Source organism: Manis pentadactyla, chromosome 13 (assembly GCF_030020395.1).
Source record: "Manis pentadactyla isolate mManPen7 chromosome 13, mManPen7.hap1, whole genome shotgun sequence".
NCBI classification, from domain to species: Eukaryota; Metazoa; Chordata; class Mammalia; order Pholidota; family Manidae; genus Manis; species Manis pentadactyla.
In genome coordinates, this window is record NC_080031.1 from 17,885,709 (window position 1) to 17,907,745 (window position 22,037).

General features: G+C 44.6%; 1 protein-coding gene across 9 annotated transcripts in view; it reads right to left on the reverse strand.

The window, feature by feature from the left end:
* The window catches only part of OPCML (opioid binding protein/cell adhesion molecule like), a 1,020,836-nt gene that overhangs the window by 473,244 nt on the left and 525,555 nt on the right, over positions 1 to 22,037 (reverse strand). For 4 of the 9 annotated variants that reach the window (XM_036930244.2, XM_036930241.2, XM_036930243.2 and 1 more), the window contains exon 1: positions 4,303 to 4,955. In XM_036930244.2, the coding sequence (XP_036786139.1) occupies positions 4,303 to 4,469 (167 nt within the window). In that variant the 5' untranslated portion in view covers positions 4,470 to 4,955. The other 5 variants (XM_036930242.2, XM_036930248.2, XM_057490889.1 and 2 more) reach the window with 4 other exon arrangements.

Genomic DNA, 22,037 nt, shown 5'->3' on the forward strand with positions numbered 1-22,037 from the left:
CAAAATCATGTAGTTGGTGAGTGCAGATACAAATCAAACTCAGGTCTGTAGGTCTTTGAGGCCAGGGCTCTTTTTGGGGCATAAGGCAGACCTTGAGTGCCAAGGAGACATGTATGTGGGGCATGGCCCTGGGATTCCAGCCCTGCTCAGATGCTCTGGGGCAGGACAGGGCCTCACAGCAGTGGTTCTCAGTCTGTCTCCACATTAGAAATACTGGGAGAGATGTTTTAAATGCTCACACATAAGCCCAGCTCCAGAGGTTTTAATTTTACTGGTTGGGGAGTCTGGCAGTGGGATGTTTAAAAAGCATCCACAGTCACACCAGCCTAAGGCAACACTGCCCTTCAGGGATGCTTACGGCAGACCGGCACTTGCCTGCATCTTCCCAGACCCAGAGCCAAGACTTTCCACTTACCCTCGTCCTATTCAGTTCAGGCAACTTAAACACTGAAATGCAAGAGTTGTGCCCTTGTTTAGAATAACCTAGTGGCTACTCTGCATTTTCTAATTTACACAGAAAGAAAAGCTGCCAATGGTGAGTGCAAAATACAGAAAAACACTTGGGCGAACAATAGGATGTTGTCCTTGGGAGCCTGACTGCCCCAGTTGCTTGGGTGAAATCCTGCTGTTCAGATTATTCGTTGGCAGTAGTTAACCCTTAAGTACTTGGTTCTGAATGGATTAGCACAGAACTCCAAATGAAAATGCAGGGACACTTTAGAAAAGACTACATATAATAGCAGATCAGCAAAATTGACTACCCTGCCATATTAAAAACAACAAAAAGATAAACACACACACACAAAAACAAACAGTGTGTTGGTGGAAACTTTTCCCATTTAGTGGAACAGTTATAGCAACAACTCCAACCTCCATCCTAGCCCTAGGTGCACCCTCTATCCATCAACCCTCCGTACACCTCCTCAAACGGTTCATGTGCACAGATGATGGGTCCCACTGAGAAACGAAAGCAGGTTTAGAGGAGATTGAGGCCCATGAGCAAGTGTGCATCTGGCCCTCAGCCTGCAACCAAAATGGATTAATAGCTACCAGCGGACCACACAAGCATCCTGGGCTCCTTTCCTGGCAGGCACATATTCAGACACAAGACTTCTAGATACGTGTCATCTCTAATCTAATGGAAAGACGCAGAACATTTTTAAACCAACAGCGGATAATTGTAATGAAATGATTCTGGCCAAGAGGGCCCATTTGCAATAATGAATTCAACTCAGATTCATAAAAGCTATAATTCAGCCTTTGTGAATACCACCTTCATTTTCCATAACATCTCTCTTCCAAGAATCACCTTCCAAGAAGGTGAAATAATGCAACATTCAAATAATTATTTTTACTTTCCAAGTAGCTCTGTAAGTAGTTATGAGGAAGATAATATTGCCTCACTTGTATAAAATGAGTTTCATCCACATTCAAAACCCGAGTGTCACCTTTGGCACGTCACTTCCTAACGTCCCTCAAAGAACTAGCACAACAAACTGGCATCTCCAAGCCAGGAAATCATCTTTCTCTAAGCCGTGCAATTTCTCACTAGATAAGGAGGACCCAGCTGCCTCCATTCCTTTGCTTTTCCTACCAGGTATTTGGGCTTCTACACAGCAGCATTCAAGATTTAGAAACAGGCTAGGGGCGCTCTGATCCAGGGCAGCCACATTTGAAAAGTATTTCTGTGGCTGATGGGCATGGAAATCATCCATGTTTTCCCAATAGATTCTGAACATTTAATGCATTCAGAACAGTAAATTCCCAAACACTGAATTCCCAGTGGAACACCTTTAAGGGGCCTAAAGAGTGACCATACTTGAGAATTACAGTATCTTAAGGGAAAAAAAATCAAACATGAAATGAAACACGATACACTCATCTAGGGCTGAGGCAGTGGGCTTCCTGAGGCTAGAGCAGGGACTCTCTTCTGAGTGCTGATGTAGAAGTTTTCCATCAAGCCGGAAGCTGGCAAACGGCTTTCAGTCAGTAAACCAAAGGAGTATGGAAAACAAAAGAGAGAGGCTGGGACCCCCAGGAAACCACAGGGGCTGTTTATGTTGTTTTAAAAAACACTGGGACAGTAGTGAAATACAAATTTCAAAATATCAGAGAATAAGAGTTAAGTGATGAAGGCAAAACAAAAAAGAGAAGAGAATGAGTAATAGACAAAAGCTTATAAAATAGAAGCCTCTGATAAAAATTAAGGAAGAAAGTAATAAAAGAGAAAACAAGAAGCAAAAAAAATACAGTATGTAAGGAGATTAAAACATGTACACTGTACTGAATTTCTCTATTTCAGGACAAATTATACAGAAGATGAGAGGCAAAATCAACAAGAGACGTGCTCTCTTTTAAAAAATAAAGCATGCAAACAGGTACAGATAGCAGTTACACTCGAACATGTACGGGTTTTCTTTTTCCCTCCACCAAGAACAAAAAGCAACTATTCAGCTTTTCCTTTTTTAATTCCCATTCCCATTACCAAACCCAGCTGCTAAACACTAGAATTGAAGATCATGAACACAGGCCAGCAGCTAGTAAAAAAAAGGTCGAGCAAAGCTGGCCCTCTGCTGGTGAAATAGTCTTACTGCATCAGGAAAAACAAAGCAGGAATCTTTTAAGTTTCCAGTTTAAACTTTCAGGGGCAGGAAGAGGACAGAGGATTTTGCAAAGTTCATAAGTGAGGCCTTATTCAAGTTGGGCCTTTCTTCCCGCAGGAGTAGATTAGAAGATAAAGAGGTATGTGGCAGCGTCAACATCCCTTCACACCTACTAACATTTACTCACATTTCCCTGGTTAATGCGCACTGCAGCCTGGGTGCTGCTCTATATTTGAGCTGACTGGTCTGCTGCAAATGTGCATCCACAAGTCACTTCTCAGGGAATGGACTCCTGAACGTCTTTGAGACAGTGAAGTAGGCATATCACACTCCAATCTGGGACAGACTTTGGGGAGCTCACATGGCCTAGAGGGTTTTGCTTCCTGTGGTAAGGGGTGAGGTCTGTCTCTCTCCTCCTTTTTTCCCCTTTTCTCCAGGGCCCCTGACCACCAGCAGACACGGTGTGGGGTCTGTTCTCTAACTCAAAAGAAGGTGCAGCTAAGAATTACCCAAGGTGGCAAGAAGCCAACCTCAGTGCCTGGGCTTGGGAAAGAATAGCCAGTGCCTCAACGCGTTTCTTTCCTTTCCCAGGGAAAGGCTTGTCTAGATGCAGAGAGAATTCAACAACGGGAGCCAAGGAAAGGGCAGGAAAACCTACCTTCATTTGTTCTTCAGGGACGCCAGGCTTTTTGGCTGCAGAATCTGGGGCAGAGTGTTTTATTTTCACTATAACCATCAAAGTCATAGGCAGGGCAAACACATTCAGCCTGTGTACACTGTGAGCCAGAGTAAGCTGGGACGTCCCTGAATCTGTCTCCTAGGACCAGAACTGCCTCATTAAAGGTATAAAAGATGATATCTGCTGAGCTGGTGGAAAGTGGTGGCTGCATTTTTATTAAAGTCTCTGCTGCAGCAGGCCCAGTCCCTAAAGGTTCATATTCCAAGAATCTCCACCCCTCTGCCTGGAGCATGTAAGTGATTCTCTGTAACTCATTAAGGTAAAACAAAAAGCTTTCTATTGTACTTTTCGCACAGCAGTGATGTCCTTGCATAAAAGCTACATGTTTCCTCTCCTTGGCCCGAGCCTGCAAAAATAAAACTGCCCTCATAATTTATAATAGGGGCCCCTGGAGCACCACACAGGTTGACGCACATGGCTGACTCTCGAGCAGACCCATAAAGGGCCATGGCTAGCGCTGGCTATTCCAGAGCTTGCGTTTTAGGGATCTCTCTGACAGCAGAAAGCTTGCCCATCCAGAGGATTATCCTGCCTCCTAATATATCTTCAGGCCTGTGAAAGAGCCACCAGTGAGTTTCAGCCCACCAGTCCCCTGCCCCCCTCCCCCACCCCCAGTATTTCAACTCTAGGGCTCTTATGTTCCCATCCTGGTGCTCAGGCAAAAGTGAATCTAGCCATGTCATGGCTTCATAGACACCTGGAGTCCCCAGCATGGCCCTAAGTGTTCAACTGCAAGATTGTGGACCAGAAAAGCCAGAGCAAAGGACAAACCTGTCCAGGAGGATGGGCGTTAGCTGCCACAGTACACAAGTGGGCCCCTCTCCGGCCTGCAAAAGGCCCTTTCGCGTGCTGCAGTCCCCACGCAAGCCTTCTGTTCTCTCTCTCCTCCTCGCCCGGGCCCCCTGCAATCAGACCCTCACATCCAGAGGGCTCAGCCCCCGCTGAAGTACAGCTCCCTACCTGAGGGTGGCGCTCTCCCCCTGCCGGACCGTCACGTTGTCCATAGCTTTGGGGAAGGTGGCATCTCCGCTGCGCACCGGCACTCCTGTGGGTACAAGGAACAGCAGCCTGAGAGACACGACCACGAGGCACTTCCAGGGCAGGAACAGGGACCCACAGACCCCCATCCTCGACAGCCACAACTTCCCAGAACTCCGGCAGCGGCGCGGTCCTCGTCCCCCGCCCCACACACCAGCGGGTCTCAGAGAGCGCTGGAGGGGAGCCCGGGGAGCGAGCGAGCCAGAGGCAGGGGGGAAGGAGAAGCAGTCCGGGCTCTCCGGAGTCTAACGGTTCTTCCTCAGATCCTGCCTCGGCTTTCCAGCCTCGCAGAACCAGATGCCCCCTCCTGCAGCCAAAAAGAGCTTTCTTGACGCTCCCCTGGGGTGGAGGGAGGCAGCCGGGAGAGGAAGGAGGTAGGTGCAGGGATGAAGGTCACAGATTGCTCGTTCTCTGCCTCTTTCTTCAAGACGCTACTTTAGGATTCAGATGGGCACGTTCTGCAGAGGTCTGGCATCAAAAGTTTATAACCCAAAGAAGCAAGGCAAGTGTCTCTGACATAAAGGAGATGTCATAAAAAGCTGCTGCTTCAAGGAGAGGAGAAATGTTTTATTAGATCACACACATGTGTAGATAGATGTATTTTAAACCAGCCCAAGTCTCGAATCTGGAACCCAGAGGCGGTAAAAAGTTCCAGCGCGGGGACCCGCAGCCGTCCGAGCCCGAGGATCCTCCGGTCCGCGGACGTCGTCCGGCAGCCCGGGCGGCGACTGGAGGCCAGCCCGGCCCGCGCTCGCCCGCCCGCGGAGCGCCGCCCGGCGCAGGCTCCGGGCGCACCGGAGCTGGGGGCGGCGCCCCCGCCTCCTCCGGGGACGCGGCAAGGGACGCGGGGACGCGCGACGCCACGCTCAGCGGCCGCCCCCGGCCTCCGCGCCGCCGTCCTCCCGGGAGCGGCCCCGACGGGCGCGGGCCCCGGCCGCCGGGGTTGTCATGGCAGCAACTGCACCGCTGACCGCCACTTGCTCCGGTGCCGGCGCGCGCGGGCGGCGGGCTGCGCTCTCCTCCCGGCGGGCGCGGGGCGCGGGCGCCCACCTTAACCCCTGCCGCGCCGGTGCCACGGGCCGGCGAGCCGGATGGCGAGCGGCAGCACCTCTCCGGCTCTGCTCCCTGCGACACCCGAGCCGGGCGACGGAAGGCTGCGCCTCTCCCGCACGCTTCCAGCGGGTGGCGGGCGGGGACCGGGCGGGGGAGCGAGAGGGGTGGGCGGGGAGGGAGCTCTGGGGAAGCTGCAAATTGCAAAGTGACGCTCACACCTTCCCCCTGGAGCCGGTGCAGAAGTTGCCAAGCCCCACCCCTGAGACGAGCTGCGTTTCCCACTCCCGGGAGCGGACTGTGTGTGCGTCCGCCGCTCTGCTGCCTGGTCCCTGCTGGGCCAAGGCACAGCCGAACGCAGAACTCCTCTGGGCCTTTGCAGTAAGGCGGAGCACGCTTTCTGCTCGGATGATTCGCCTCAGAAACATGCCTGGCCCTTAGGCTTGCTCGCTCCCTCAGTCTGGCCAATCTGTCCTCTTACCGCACAGCATGCCAAAGAGGCCCTCCCCTTCCTGCTCCACGCTTATTATCCAAGTATCTTACTGTGAAAACCGAAGAGGTGGGAAAAACACATGGAGGTCCTACAACGTATTAAGGTTGACTTTCATAAACTCCATCTGTGGCTTTATGATTAACAAACGAAGTGGCAAGGTAATGGTATTGCGGGGAGACTTGGTGATTAGGCATCCTTAAAGGCCAGCCCACCAGTTTCTTTGGATTCTTAACTGCAGAGCCCAAACTTTTCTTTGGGCTTGTCATGTGGCTTTTTTTCTACTCCCCCAGTGGAAGCCATCCCTTACTGCATAGCTCATACGTTTGCATCCTAACTTAATGGTTGCTGTATACATTTGCTTTATTGTAGTCTTTTTCAAATCCTTTTGTTAAATTAGGCTGGGGTCTGAAAAATTGTTAGTGAAATCTAACTCAAAAATAAGCTTTAAACTCTCTAGTTGTTGAAGGACCCAAAGATATACTACCTGCTCTCAGTTTTGAGGGGCTGAGCATAAATAAATACTGCCTCAGCGCCCCCCCTTATAAAATGGTAGCCCACATACTTAGTAGGTCTAAATGTTTAAGTAGCTCAACATACCTCAGAAAGAAAGAATACTTCTTACTAGGCAGGCCACATATGTTTTATATGTGTTAACATATTGAAACATTTATCAGCTCCTTTCCAGAAAGCAGAAATTTGAAGAGCCCAGAATCAGGCTGACCACTCACCCCTGAGCTCCTAGACTGTAGGGCTAAGAAGTGTAATTATGTCAGGAGGATAGGCCAATGTCTCACAGAGGAGCCAAGCTACTTATTTTGGGGTCACCCAGCAGTTTTAATGAGACACATCTTTCCCTAAGATTTGAGTGTACCTGGGTCTTCTGTATACATATCACACCTAATCATTTATATTCTGAGATGCTCTGCCGGTCTATGATTTTGTGGGGGAGATATCATTCACCAGTAAGGCTTGCTAGAGACCAATATATCCGTTTCTAGAATGGAAGACCAAACCAAACTGTAATGGGAAAGAACAAGAGCTGGGGTTCACAATGAACAAAGACTAAAGTATTATATTATCAGAAGTTTTCTCTGAAATGCTTGGCTGAGTACTGTGATAGGAAGAACCCCACATAAACCCCTCTGGGATATATGACATGACATATATAAGTCATATTTTAGGAGGGCAAATTTGAGCACTGACTAAGAGCGTTGGTTCTGAAGTTGGACCGTCTCTTCAGACACAGGCCCCTCAACCCTTCAGCCGTGTAACTGGTGCTAAATAATGCCCACTTCAGCTCTCTCAGAGGGCTCGGGCATGCCTTGAAATGGCCCAAGATTTTGTTTAAGGTCTGGTAGGACAGCAGGCATAGAGACAGCTGCCTTGAAAGAATAGTTTATTAATTACTTAGTATTCCTAAGAGGAGGGACACAACAAGCCAAACGGGGCCACATGGGGCAGCACCAGAGTGGGTGAAGAAGTAGGAGTGAGAGAAAAACAGGACCCAGAGCTTTTCTTGTGGTTTCCACAGGGAAGAATGGGCGAGGCGGGGAGGCAAGCCTGAGCAGGTTTAGGATGGGTTGTTTGAATAATTCTGGGGGGCTCCAGGGTATGGAGTGCTCTTCAGTTGTCCCGTACTGGTCCCTGGGGTGGGTTATGTCAGGGGAAACACTGGCTTGCTGTGTGCCAGTTGGATAAAGGAGATGGTTGGGGATGTGGGCTCTCGCTTACTGGTTTGCATATGAAAGTACGTTGGTTGCTGTGTCTAGAAATCAGCCCTGAGAAGGGCAGTCTCTCCAGAATTATCAAGAAAACATCATAACATACAGAAAAAATTTTAAAACATGATTAATACAAGGTGACAATTAATGAGGTAATGCATGTAACACATTGCCAAAGAACTTGGCATACTGGAAGCATTTACTAATCATAAATTATGATTATGTATTGTAACTCTCACTTCCCTGTGATAACAACTTGTGACATTTCAGATATGAGCAAAAGGATGTGAATACCCTACGTACAAACCAGAGCATCAGTTCGGACCTACAGACATTGTTTTTAGGGCAATTTGTAATAGAAAATGCAGCAGTGGATCCGGTGCAGCGCAATGACTTTGGAAAAATTAAAGCTGGAAGGTGACGTGATCTGACTGCTAAAGTTTTAAAATATGACTTTGGTTGTGTGAAGAATGGTTTGCAAGGAAACAGAATAGAAGGAGGGAGGTTTTCAGGAGTACAGCAAAGAAGAAGAGATGGCGGTGGCAGTGGTGATGGAGAAAAGTGGAAAGTTAAGGGGCATAGTTTGGAAGTATAGTGTTTAGGACTTCCTGAGAGTTTGGATTCTGGGATTTAAGAAAAATAAAGGGATTCAGGATGACTCCCAAGTTTTGGTTGGTAACTAGGTGTTACTATTTCTTGTGATAGGGAGGACTCTGTAAAGAATAGAGTTAGAGAGGTCCAGGCTGAAAGAATGAGTAAAAGGTTCTATGAGACAGTCACATGGAGATGGCAGGTTGACAGCAGGAGAAAGGGGTCTTTCCAGTAGAGGATCGAGGACAAGACTAGTATCGCATCTAGAACCTACATTCACACTGCTGCAAAAAGTTGGTGACATTCCTTATGCTCTGTGTGTGTGTGGAGGGGGCATGTTATCCATTAAACCCTCATTCCAGATTGAGAGGGCCCTCTGCCTTTGTTTGCAAATTACAATAGACCCTTCATCTTAAACTTTGTCTCAATATATTTCCTCTGCTGGGTCACATCTCAGCTTTTGAAAGTAGATTCTAAGATTGTTTTGGAATGAGGCCATGAAGTTATCAATATGTTTTTGAGAAAATCCTGTTCACTTTCCCTTAGTGTAAGTCAGGTGACCCAGATTTTAGTCTGGTGTCTACTGAAACTTACCAGCTATAATCAAGTTCAACGGAAAGCCCCTGTTTTATAGTGTCGTGAATAAGACTAGAATATTGACGGTGGAGTCCATTTGAATCCTACCTCTGAAACTTACTTCTGTGAGACTTTTCACAATCCTCAGGAAACTAATCTTCAGTTTCCCATCTCTAAATAGAAACAATAATAGTAATGACTGTGTACTGTATTTGTGAGTGCTAAATGAGATACTGCACATAATCAGATTCCTTCCTGGTGCTTCATTAGTACTCAGCCAATGTTAATTCTTATCACCTATAGAAAGAGGCCAGACTCCCCCAATGTCACAGGTTTCTTCTCTGTAGTGGTCTTTGCACTGATACACTGTTCAGGACAGGACAGGCAAATTCCCAATTTCTCTGAAGGTTTTTTATGTATATGACATGGGGAACAAGATGGGTCTGTCTCTGACATTAAAGAAAAGCCCATTTTAAAATTAGAATTTGCCTAGGGATCAAAAGTGGTTATTAATAAGGTTTCATTTTATCATGGAGGTAAATTGCCCAGATGAGGATGGCTACCGGGGAGTCTTGTTGGGGAACCCAACAAACATGTCTGAATTTATCTGATGAAATTTGTATCCAGTTGTAAAAACAATTTCAGAGTGCGTGTTGTTCATAAATAGGGAAAACTTACAGCTTGTGTTTATCTGAGAGAAGATTGTACCCAGCTGCTCTGTGCGTGCACATTAGGAGGAAACGTAAAGTAAGAAGCCTGTGTATCATGCATATTTATATTACAGAAGCCCACCTAAATGAGTGAGGACCCAGTGGGGTGGAATGATGGGGTGTCATTGGAGCTCAGTCCAAAGAAGTTGGAGGGTGCAGTAAATTGGAAATGTTGGCTAGTGATCAAAGAGGTGAGATTTTTAGGCTCCAGGAGATGCAAGAAATGGAAACAAGTGTCAGAACACAATACTTTGGGTGAGACACAAGTGCCATCCTCTATAATCCAAAGCAATCTCTGTAGAATAGCTACCTCCGTGATCAGTTCTGGGTAGAAAGGAGGAGCTTCAATCCTCAGTGTCTCTTTGTACTCTTGCAAACTGAGGTAAGTATATGTCTAATGGTTTTCCTAGTCAGCTGCCCACTTGAGGCCAAAATTCAGGTCACTTGAATCCTCATCTCTTCCTCTTCCATCAAAGACCATATCACGTCCATTCTAACACAGGACTCATCTGCTGCAACAAGTGAAAAGAACTGATACTGGGCATTAATTAAAATTCATGCTTTGTATCTAAGCTCTGCCACTTATAAGCTCTGTGATCTTGGGCACATTACTTATACCCCTGAGTTTGCATCTTCTCATCTGTAAACATGGTTCAAAAGAGCTTCTTCACAAGCTTGTGGTGGGAATTAAGACAGATGATCCATGCGAAAGCTCCTGGTATAGAGCCTGACACCTGGCAGCTACCGACGACAGTGAACATCCGATTTGTCTTTTCCTCTACACCAAAATGACTGAAATTGACCAAACCAAACCAAAACAGACATTGCAAAAATATCCCAGTGGATGAAGGAAACCAACAGCAAGAACCTGAAATAAGCAAGCAACAGACAAGCCTAAGGTACACAAGATTTGCATTGTGAAAGATACAGATGTTTCCCAAGACTTAGACAGTGATCTAGTTACTGACAGTGGAAGAAGTCAGCTGATATAATATCAGCCCCCTTATCCTACTCTTTTCTTCTGTGTCTGTGTGTGTGTGCCTGAGCATAACTGTCTTTCCCCCATTAGATTTACAAAGTCCCTGAGAGCAGGGTATTTGTCTTGCTCATCCACGAATCCTTGACTGTGGACTGGAGCTTGGCACAGAGTAAATACCAGCAAATATTTGCTGCTTGAGAAAACTGATATGTACTATCTATAATATGTAGAAAGTAAGTGAAGCTGACAGCAGAGAATCCAACCTCATCCCCACATGGGATCCCCTTACTATGCTCTCATTTCCTCCTGGGCGCACCCCCCCCCCACTACTTCTCAATGTTGGGACATCACAAGGCATCAACTGCATTAAATCACCTCTTCTAAAGAAGCTGGAGACTCATATAAAGGGACCAATTTCCTCAAGCCACACAATAAAATCAGCCTCATTACTTAAAAGTCACACCTCATATAGTTCTATAAATCAAATAACAAAAAACATTCTATTGAGAGCTACAAGTCATAAAATGTGTTTTTAAATGTTCAGTAGAAGTTATTACTGTCTCCCTGCTCCTGCGTCTCACTAGAGCTGCCACTATGACAGGTGGAAGAAAAATGGGTCATTCCACCCAGGGGACGAGGGTGAAGAAGAGAGTGGTCATCAGGAGTTGCCTTGTCTGGCTCTAAATCTGGGCCTGCCACCTGGGAACTGGGGAGCTTAGGCAATGGACCAGACTTCTCTGAGTCCAAGTGTCCTCACTGGTTAGTTGAGCAACACTCTACTTTTATTTCTTTGAAGAATTGAACAAACTGTATGTGAGATCCCCAGCAGAGGGCTCGGCATGTAGTGAAGGCCCGTTAGGCAGGTGCTCTGATGCTCCCTCAGCTGGGCTCTATCCCCTTTCTCCTAAAATGCATCTAATCTCTCTCAGTCTTAGATAGAAACTAGAACTTGTGTTGTATATGATATCTTGGTTGCTTGCAATCTTATCTCATTTGCCAAACTTCTCTTTCTTACCCTGTCCATTTATTCTGTTGACTAATTCAGTCAATCATTTTTTTTTTTAACCAGGACTGATTAGATATATAAGAACTTTGCTGGGCTTGAGGATACAAAGAATGTGATATATATATATTACTCACCCACCAAGAGTTTATAGTCTTGTAAGACAAATAAATTAAGTGTAGTACAACATGAGAAGACTTAAGATAAGGCTATGCAAGGATGCATCTCAGAGTTGGACCATCTAAACTAGAAAGGTTGTTAGAATGATGCCCAAAGGAAGCAATGCCTAATTGCTCTTTAAAAGACTTTGTGTTTAGCATTTAGGCTGTACCTTGGTTTCTGATGTTGGCAACTCATAAATGATATCACAAATCACAGAGAAGTTGTAAGAACGGTGAAAACTGAGTAAAGGGTGATAAATGATACATGCCTAACATTAGTGATGGTGAAACACCCAAGTGAGATTTCTGTTGACATTTGAATATTTAGGTTTTGAGCCTGACAAAAAAAACACAATTTTTTGCAGTTATACATTTTGAAATTATCCTTATAGGAATGGGAGTTAAAGCCCTAAGCACTAATGAAGTCACTCAACAAGAGCAGAGTGAGACGGACTCTGATAAAGCATCAGTAAGTAGAAATTCTGGGCAACACAAACATTTAAGAGGTGACTGGAAGAACTCATAAAGACTTGTTGAGAGTGACCAGAAATGTAGATGGAAAAGCAGGGATCAAATAGCCTCATAAAGATCATGGAGGAGACTGTTAAGATGAGAGTGGCTAGCAGTGTCAAACACTAGAGAATTCAGGAACGGAAAGGGTGGACGACTGCACTTCTAGTCTGGTGTGGTGGAAGACTGGCAATTTTGGCATAAGTGGGTTCTCACCAGGGAGACCCCAGCCAAAGTTAGGTGTTGGGGAGCTAAGAGGTGATGGAATCTGAGGAGTGGAGAGAGCAAATGTGGTCCAGGCTTTCAAGCTCAGCAGTGGAGGAATGAGGAAGGAGAAAGTGCTACTCTAGCTGGACAGAGATATGGGTCTGAAGGAAGCTGGAAGAGTAGTGTTGTTTTATTTTCTCTTCAGCGTGAAAGACCTGAATATTGAAGTATGTATCTGAGACTCAGAGTTACCTGGACGGGTCATAGACCTGCTTGTGTTCATCACAGCATTTTGTACATGGCTAATGATGAACAGTATGTTCGAATGGTGGTGTCAGGTCACAAGTTCCACCTCCGGTCTTACTCAGGGAACAGACCAACCAGCCAACATTTAAAAACTATTAACAGTCAAATCATCACCACCACCACCATGCTACAATGGGCCAGAACCTAGGAGACATACTTCACAGATACTACTTAATGTAATCCTTTGAACACCTCTGTTAGGAAGGTATTACTATTATTAGGTTAAGAAACCAAAGCAGAGAAAAGAAAGGTTATTCCTACTCATTTCTAGAAACTCAAAGTAGAAGATACTAAATCTTTTACTGCCCCCTCTCTCAGTTCACTGCTCTGTCAAAATACCCCATAACAGTCCCTGACATATAGCCCACTTTCAATAAATATTCGTTCAATTAATAATAAACATAGTTAGGTATCTCCACCCTATATCCTGCAATCTTACAGATATTATAGCTGTTTGAGATTCATATACCAAGTATTAAATAATCAAAGATATTTGCTGTCATTTGGAGATTGGATAAGATTTTATTAGCAGAAATGTAGTTTGAGGTAAAGAACAAGAATAAGAGTGGTTCAATTTGTATCTCTCCAAAATCCCTGTGCCCGTGTACTACTGATGTCAGACCACAGAATTATTTATATTGTAAAAAGCTCACACATGTGGCTGTACCACACAGCTAACAAGCAATGTGGATGGGTTTCAGATATTAGTATTCTAATTAATAAAACATAATTATAATAACCAGAAACACAGACTGTGATTTACATAATCATTGTGATATATGGCAACTTGGCATAAAGAATAAGCCTCGTAGAGTGTAATTACATCACAGAGTCCAGCTTTTATTCATTTATTTGCCTACACTCCTAAACTCTCACATGTGCACTCATATTCTGGTAACATTTTAAAAATGTATTTTTATTGGTGGCTTTGGTCAAGAATGTTTGCTGTACGCTGGATTGGATAATGTCTAAAACTCTGCAAGCCTGTAAACATCAACACGATCACACACATATGTGGGATCTATCTCTAAACAGCTGCTTTCCATTATTAATAATGTCCTCCTTCCACCTCTTAACTTAGGGCCAAATTTTTTCTCTGTCTGTAATCCCAGAAGTCTATCTCATCTCCCACCTGCTCTAGTGCTCGAGGTTGGGGTTGCTTTACTGGATGTGTATATACTATATATATACACACACACATAGTAAATAGAAGATATATATATATATCTCCAACATAATTCTATAATTCAATAGAATATATCTCTATATTGTATCTATTTATTTATTGAGATTGATTTTAAGGAATCAGCTCATGCAGTTGTGGAGGCTGACAAGTCCAAAGTGTGTGGGGTGGACAGGCGGGCTGCAGACTCAGAGAAGAGCTAGTACTACAGATCGAATCTGAGGGCTGTCTCCTGGCAGAAGTCTCTCTTCTTTAGGGGAAGTCAGTCTTTCTATTAAGCACTTCAACTGACTGGATGAGGCCCGCCCACATTAGAAGATTAATCTTCTTTACTCAAAGTCTATTAATTTAAACATCAATCTCATCTTAAAAATGCATTCACAGAAACATCTAGAATAATGTTTGACTTAATACCTGGATACTGTGACTGAAAGAAGTTGATACATGAAATAACTATTACACATCTCAGTTTCCATTTGAAGCAGTCTTCCTAAAAGGATTAAAACAAGTATTCCTTCAGTAACATCCTAGAAAAGGAAGGGGATGATAAAGCCTCATCCACCCTCTCCCCAAGTACTTTTACCATGTGCAAGCTAATGCCTAACTTATTTTTCTCAAAAGACAGAGCCCAGTTAGAGTTCAAAGGATTCAAATGGCAAAACACTTGGAAAGAGTTAGCAAACTGGTATGAATGGATTTTACAGAAAGTGCCATTTGTTGTTCTTTTTCATAAATGAGTGAAAGAGGCTCTTAATCAGGGTGGTACAGAAGCAAGAGATTAGATGCCATAGAGAAATAGAAAGAAAATGGGGTATAGAGAGGCCCAAAAAACCTTGGTAAAAGTCATTAGTGTGCACTTGGCATCAGTTTGTCTAGATCTGCTCTGGAAAACGTCCAGAACCCGTGTACAATAAGGCCACGTGCAAACTTGGATTCAGAACTGCTATCTTTCATCTGGGGATGTGGAAAGGAAATTGGAAAGAGAAAGGCAAATGTCATAATAGAGGGAAACATGAACCTCTCCCTGTCCCAGCTCACACCTGGAGATCTCCACTGTTCTCTCAGCATGAAGCTGGGTGATAGCTGGTATTCTGTTCCAGAATGGAACATCATGCAACAGACTTACTGTTCTGTGGCAAAACTGCAACCGTCAATTGAGGAATGGAAATAGGAAAACGGGTCCATCTTGGCTCTAAAACTGAGCTTAAATACTCTGTTTGCACCTCTTGGCCTTTTATCAGAAAGACTGAATTGCTAGGTATAAAAACAGCAGAGAGAGAATTTTAAATCTCCTACTACTACCTCTGCTATTAATAATAAGCATCATCATAATACTTAATGAACACATATAGCATACCAGATGCTAAAATAAGTGACTTCTATGTCTAATCTCATTTATCTAGCCCAAGATGCCTTGCCTAAGGAGGCAAGATCTCCCTCTAAAGTTCCAGTCCTTTTCTGCTCCCCATGGGATACCAGAAGTTTGGTGCTTTTAGCACAGAAAGAATCCCCTTATCAAGAAACCAGAATCCCACGTGTGAAAAGCACAACTGTTGTGGTGGGAGTTTGGAATGGGGCCAGGAGCAAGGGTTGCGGATGGTGAGGTTAAGAGGGGGACAAAAGACAAGGCAAGCAACTGCTTCAGCGGAGGGCAAAGCAAGACTGTGAAATAAAGCTGTGTCTTCTGCTCGATTTCTTCCTCTCCCTCCCCTCCCCCTCTCCATCTGTCTTTTCCCTTTTCTCTCTTCCTCGGTCTCCTTTCTCTGTGCAAATCTTCATCTGCTAATTTCCATCCAACACGTTTATGAATTAATTCCAACACTTTTTTTCTCTGTGTCAAGATACCCTGCTTGCTAACCTTCCCCCACCCTTTGAAACATGTGCAATTTATTCCACAGACTGTTTTCCCGACAACTCCCAGACATAGTTATTTGCTCTGACATCTTTGTGCCTGCAATCAACCCATGCCACTGAGGGTCTGCTGAGAATAGAGGCCAGGTCTGCAGCTGGACAGTCTGCAATGGGCTAAGTGAGAGTGAGGCTGAGGACACAGGGGACCTCAGGGGAGGAGGAGGTGGGGCTGTGGCAAACATCCTGAGCTGCAGGCGAGTAGCAGCAGAGCTCCCAGGTTCCAGTGGAGACATGGGTGACTTCCTTATGCAAGTGGCAAGGGTTTTTCAAAAATAAATCCTCACATTCTCATCTTAATTAACACAAACTAATGATGCTGAGCAGGGGGTTCTAAAAATAGTTGTCTTGGAAATACATAAACTGGGACAGACATAAACAGCACACTAAGATAAAGCCCAGTGTCTTTTTAGCACTGAAATGGCTCTGCTTCTAGGCACACTGAAACAATTGAAGATTAGATTCTAAGATTTTCACATCTTAAGTCAATCAAGAATGAATGCATTTTAAGAATGAGCAGCACAAAGAAATGGGTAGTTCTAAAGCAAAAGAAATAAAGAGCATTTAGAGTGCCAGATGTAGTAGTTCCTATATACATGTTTGATTGATAGACTGGTGGACTGATGGACATGCTTAAGGTGGAAGAGCCAAGAGCCAAGAGAATGCTATTTGTAGACTAGGCAAAGGGGAAAGAGCCAGCTCCAAGCACACTGCTAGGAGATGTAAGTAACTCCATCGCGTAAATATGTCCAAAGAATGGAGGATACAAATACACACAGACAGCTGGTGCAAAGGGACCGAGTGGATTAGAGCTCCTGACTTTGGAGAGGTTCAGCTCTCCTGTGTTCAGTATCCTCAACTGTAAAATAAGTTATTGAAATAGACCATTTTCAGATCCCCATGCAGATTTAATACCTTATAGATCGATGACCATAACTGGACCACTGCCCTTTCCTGAGAAATGTTCACATTTTCATCTCTCTCTGTTATAGCCCAATCTGCTTCTCCTATCTCAAATACCCTCCTCTGCAGATCAAATTCCAAAACTCACCATTAAGACCCAGCTCAAATATTACCTTCCCTGGGCAGTTTCCCAGTTTCCTAAACATAAGTTTAGGAAACTGGGAAACTCCTCTGCACCTGCTCAGAATTTTAGCCTTCCTTACTGCAGGCTTTCTGCAATACATTTGACCTAGTTGAGCACAGGGTACTTTCTCTTTGCTAATTTGTTAAGAATCAGATCTATGTCTACTCTCAGCACTAAGTTACAATGCTCAGCAAAAAGCAGGTGCTCAAATAAGGTTTGCTAAGTGAATGAATGTAACTCTTTTCTGCAGAAGGTCCATTTTCATGGTCTGCTTTTAACTGGATTTCATAGTTGGGTTTTAACTGGATGCTTATAGCACTGCACAACGGAGGGCCAAGGAGGCTTCTTGATGAATCATCTCAGGAAGAAAAACAACAAGAGGAAAGCAAACGCCAGAAACTAGCTTGATTATCGTATCCAGCCCAGGCCTGGGATCTCGCTGCCTGTGCCCCCTCCCCCATCATGGCCAAGACAGCATTTCACAGACAAAGGAGAGTGTGCGTGGGAACTCTTGTCTCTTTGCAATTAGCAAGCTCCCACATGGTAAACAGACTAATTTTGCTCTCATATCAGCAGTTTGCCTAATCAGTGATTTCCACTCAAAGCTTGAGGAAAAGGTTTTAAGTCGACTATAGTGTGAGATAATGGAAAATTGTGGGCCAAAGGAAAACTCTGGCTGTTATTCTTATATTTGTCATAGAAAGGGTGTCAAATTAAGGTCATGGCCATTTCTTTCTTTCTAGATACTCCTCCGATGTGCAAATCCATCTTTAAAACCACTGTTTGCATTGCACTGCATTGGGTGTTGCACTCATACTGTTCTGACTTGAAAGACAGCCCACTTTCCAGAGATGGCCCTGCCAAAGATCGTGGGGGAATCGCTATTTGGATCCATTCATGTGCAGGCACTTAACTGCCTTCAGTTTTTCAGTCGTTGTCTTATTTTATACAACATTTTTATCAGGAGCTCTCCACCAACTTAACATCTTGCTTCGGCAACTCTGACCTCCAGAGATCACATGCCCACTAATCTGCCTTCCCCAAGTGGATGACAGGCAGACAGAGACTGTTTTACCTACTAGTCAGACCAGCAACCCTGCCTGACAGATCTCATAGGGATCTATAAATGTGGACCCACAACTGTGACACTTGATCCTGTCCCTGCACCTCAGGACGTGGGATATTGGCACGACATTCTCCACCCACATTTAGGACCTCTGAGGCATGAGAGGGCAGCTTCGGGTTACTGGGGAAATCACTGTGTCATAGAATTTTGGATTAGGGAGGAACCTTCGACATCATCTTTGCTACACTGGAAATGCTAATGTGTGTGACACCTGACTCACTGTCACCAGGTTTTGCTTGGGCTTTTCCACGGACGTGGAGCTCACTGCATCACAGATGGTCTTACAATATTGACAGGAAGCTCTTGCTGTTAGAATATTCCTTCTATTTTTATTTGTCCCAGTATTCTGACCTAGCAGAAAAGAAATGTGAGGCAGGAGAGAATGCCAAAGTTTAGTTGTCAGTAAATATTAGTTCTTCTTTCTGTCATAATTACAACATTATTATTACTAATTGTTGCCATGGTTGTCATGGTTGTTTTATCACTATTACTGTTACTAATCTACATTTGAACAGTGTCTCTGTCTTGGTTACACTTGAGAGTCAGGCGCATGGGATCTCAGGCCACCAGCTGAGTCTTGACTCCTCTGGCAGAGCACACTTGGAACTGAGTTCAGTTATTTCTCCAGTGGTTGTTGGTCTAGGCCATGAGTGTACGTTGCAGAATCAAGCCTGTTCCCATTCAGCAAGCAGCAGTTATGTGGGGGAGGGAGGCCTCCAGAGGCCGGCAGATAAATCTTTCTGCACTGAACATAGAGGGCAAAACATACTTGCAGCTGTGGGAGGAAAGCTACAGTTCTGGAAGCACCCCGGGGTGGGGGAGCAAATAACAAGTGAAACTAGAGAAAGGAAACGTGGCTAAATAGAAGAAATCCCTTCTGCATAGAGCTTGTCTGAATAATGCTAACTCCAAACACACAGGAAAACACTACTTAAACAAGAAGGGAGAATTGCCAACTCAAGCTGGGTTCACCATCTCCTCCTTGTAGCAGAAATGCTATGGACAGGCGAGTACCAGGCCTCAGCATGACATGGTAAGAGTATGGACTTTGGAATCCTTTTTTGGGCTCAAGTCCTGCTTCAGTCACTGAGTGGGATCAACTGAAGGCATATCTCATAACCTCTAGGAGTCTTTGCTTGCTCACCTGGAAACTGAAAATAGTAATAGCAGCTATTTAGCAGTGAGGTGGTTTCATGAGATAACTATGGAATGCCTAAGACCCTCGTTTAGAAAGTCATTGCTCTTTCTCCACCTCTGAACCTTCCCACCAGTCCTTCCTGTCACCACCCTCCTTCTTCTTACTCCATCACTGCTTTCAAAGCTCAGTCTAATTCCCTCTCTTCCTTGGCTCTCCAGTCCCCGCTGAGGTCCTCTCTGCACCCCTCCAGCATATAATGCAGATCACAGAGTAACATTAATGTCTGCTGTGAAGACTCTATCACCCTTTTTTTTTAAGGCCAGAGAGGAAAGTATTCTTATGTCCATCTTGAAAGTGAGAAAACTGAAGCTGAGCACGTTTCTGTGACATGTCAAAGCCACATAGCTGGAAAGTAGTGGATTCAAACTCAGGTCATTTGAATTCCAGTCCCTGCTTTCTTTGTATTTTATATTTTATATTCTTGTCTCTCAAGATGTTATTCCTATCTAATTAGAGAGTTTGTTTTTTTTCAGGATATTAAGCATTTCCTATATTTTCTGTATGTCTCAGTACATGGGTGACTGCAGGAAAATAAGCTTAGATAACCAGAGGGCATACCTGGGCCCTAGCACTTCTAAGCTGTGCAGCCTAGGGCAAATGACTAACCCTCGCCAGCCTCATTTTCCTCACAAGAAAAAAAAAATAAAAAGGAATGACTAGCAGTCTCACTACTTTATAAGGTTGCTGTTAGGATTCAGTTCATTAATCCTTGTTAAGCACTTAATACATTTTAATTCCTATGGTTGTGGTGGACACAGGGATGAACTACTCATGTTCTCCAAGGAGACACATAGTGAGTGGCCTAGCTGCTGGCAGCTCTATCAGAAGACAGCCTTCAGGGACTCCCTCACCAGCAAGGAAGTCCCTCCCTAACACCACACTCTTCCCAGGTTGGCCCACCTTCAAGGACTGAGCAAGACCAAGAAGAAAGGCCTGGCCGTTTCCACCCAAAGAGAGACAGCCCTGATAGGACTGGGTCACACTGTGACCTCTGCCCACCCTGCTCCTGCCCACCCCACCCAGTTGGGCCTCTGTTTACTTAGGTAAGTTTGCCTCACAGGTTGTTGTGATAATCGGATAAAACACTGTGTGTCTGTGCTGGCAGGGCACCTGTTAGAGTGTTCTATGAATATTTGACAGTTGATTGACCTGTAAGTGCAAATGGGCCAGAGATAGCAGAGTGCACTGGCCATGCTCTGTGAGAGAAGAGCCACAGCATGGCCAGGCTTTCTGGATGCCAGAACAAGGAGCTATTATCTCAGGAACTGCTTTCTCTTATACCTGCAATTTACAGAGGTCCCCCTGTTCTCACTGCACCGTAGCTGTTCATAGATCTTTGTAAAGGTCCAGAAACAATTTCATATGGGTGTTGTATCTTTACTACATATTATTATTTTACTCATGGCTGAATTTTTTATTTTTAGCTATCATTATTATGTCCTCCTACCAAGAGTGATGTTTTAAACACTTCCCTAAAATCTGCCGTGGAAAGAAGAAACATAGAAATAAATAAATGAAAATGAATGCTTTGGCCATACTAGGCTGTTGGTCTGGGTTACAGATGTCATGTGTCTAAATTTAGCATTCCAGGACTTTCTTAACTTCATGTACTCAAGGGGAAAACAATCGTCACATTTGGAAAAGCCATTTCCCCGTGTGCAGACCTACCTCAAATTCATCCCACTTTACCTGACAGCTTCTCACAGTTTGTCTCAACCCTCTTTCCTCTCCTTGGTAGAAATGTAAAATCTTTAAGCTCTGCTCACCTTCACTATGAAAAGAAAAGGCAGAGACTGCCAGGCTGAGCCCAAAACCTGTGCTGTCCCTGTGCTCTGCCTGAAAAAAACAAGCCCTAAAGCCATCGCAGAAGACTGAGTAGGGCCAGGTCAAAACCCAGTCAGCATCAGCCACATAAGCTCCATCAACATGCAATGAACCTGGTGGAAAACTGTGGGAACTGAGGGAAGGGAGTGAGTCAAGAGACAGGTTTCCAAGACGAAAGAACAAGGGTGAGGAAAAGAGAGGAGTCAGTATAACTCACCCACTCCTTCCCTGTTCAAGGCTAGCGATGCTGCTGCCAAAACCGAATGTGGATACGGTAATGACAGGAGCTGGTTTTCAAAGGGTTTAGCAGTGGCTTACAGCGTATTGAATCTGAACTGTCTTCAACAGGAGGGAAGTTAAGATTGGGAGGTAGTCTGGGGATACCTAGGAACAGAGTTGGTTGTTATGAATGACACAATTGGCCAGTAAGAAAATGCAGGGAGAAGAAAGGCAGAAGACAAAACTTTGCAGAGCAGTATCATCCAGGGAGAGAGGAAAAGAATAGGATTCAGTGAAGAAGATGGAGAAAGTGGTTTCAGAGGTTTAGCCTGAGGACCAAGGGAGAGTCAGAGAAACTAAGAGGAAAAATAAAATAAAAATAAAAAAGTGGGCCATTCTGCCCTGTAATGCAGAATCAAACATGAACAAACATTTGCCAACTTTTGGCAATTAGCAGGCCAGATTTTTCACGTTGGGAAGATGAGGTGACCATACTGCTGTGGGAGGCCAGGTTCACATGGGTGAGTAAGCCAATTGGAGATGGAGCACAGCAGACCCATAGATTACTTCAAGAGGTTTACAATAAGAGAAAAAGAAATAGAAGAGCAACTTGAAAATGAGGAAACACTGAGAGAAGTTTGTTATGCCAACCCTGCTGTGTGTCTGGTTTGTAATCAGTTTTGGAACTTGAGTGTATTTGTAGATGAAGAAGAAGAAAAAGAAACAAACAATAAAGACATTATTAAAAAGAAGAAGTCACGAAAGAGGCAGGCTTCCAGATGGGATGAGGGATGGAGGGACAGAA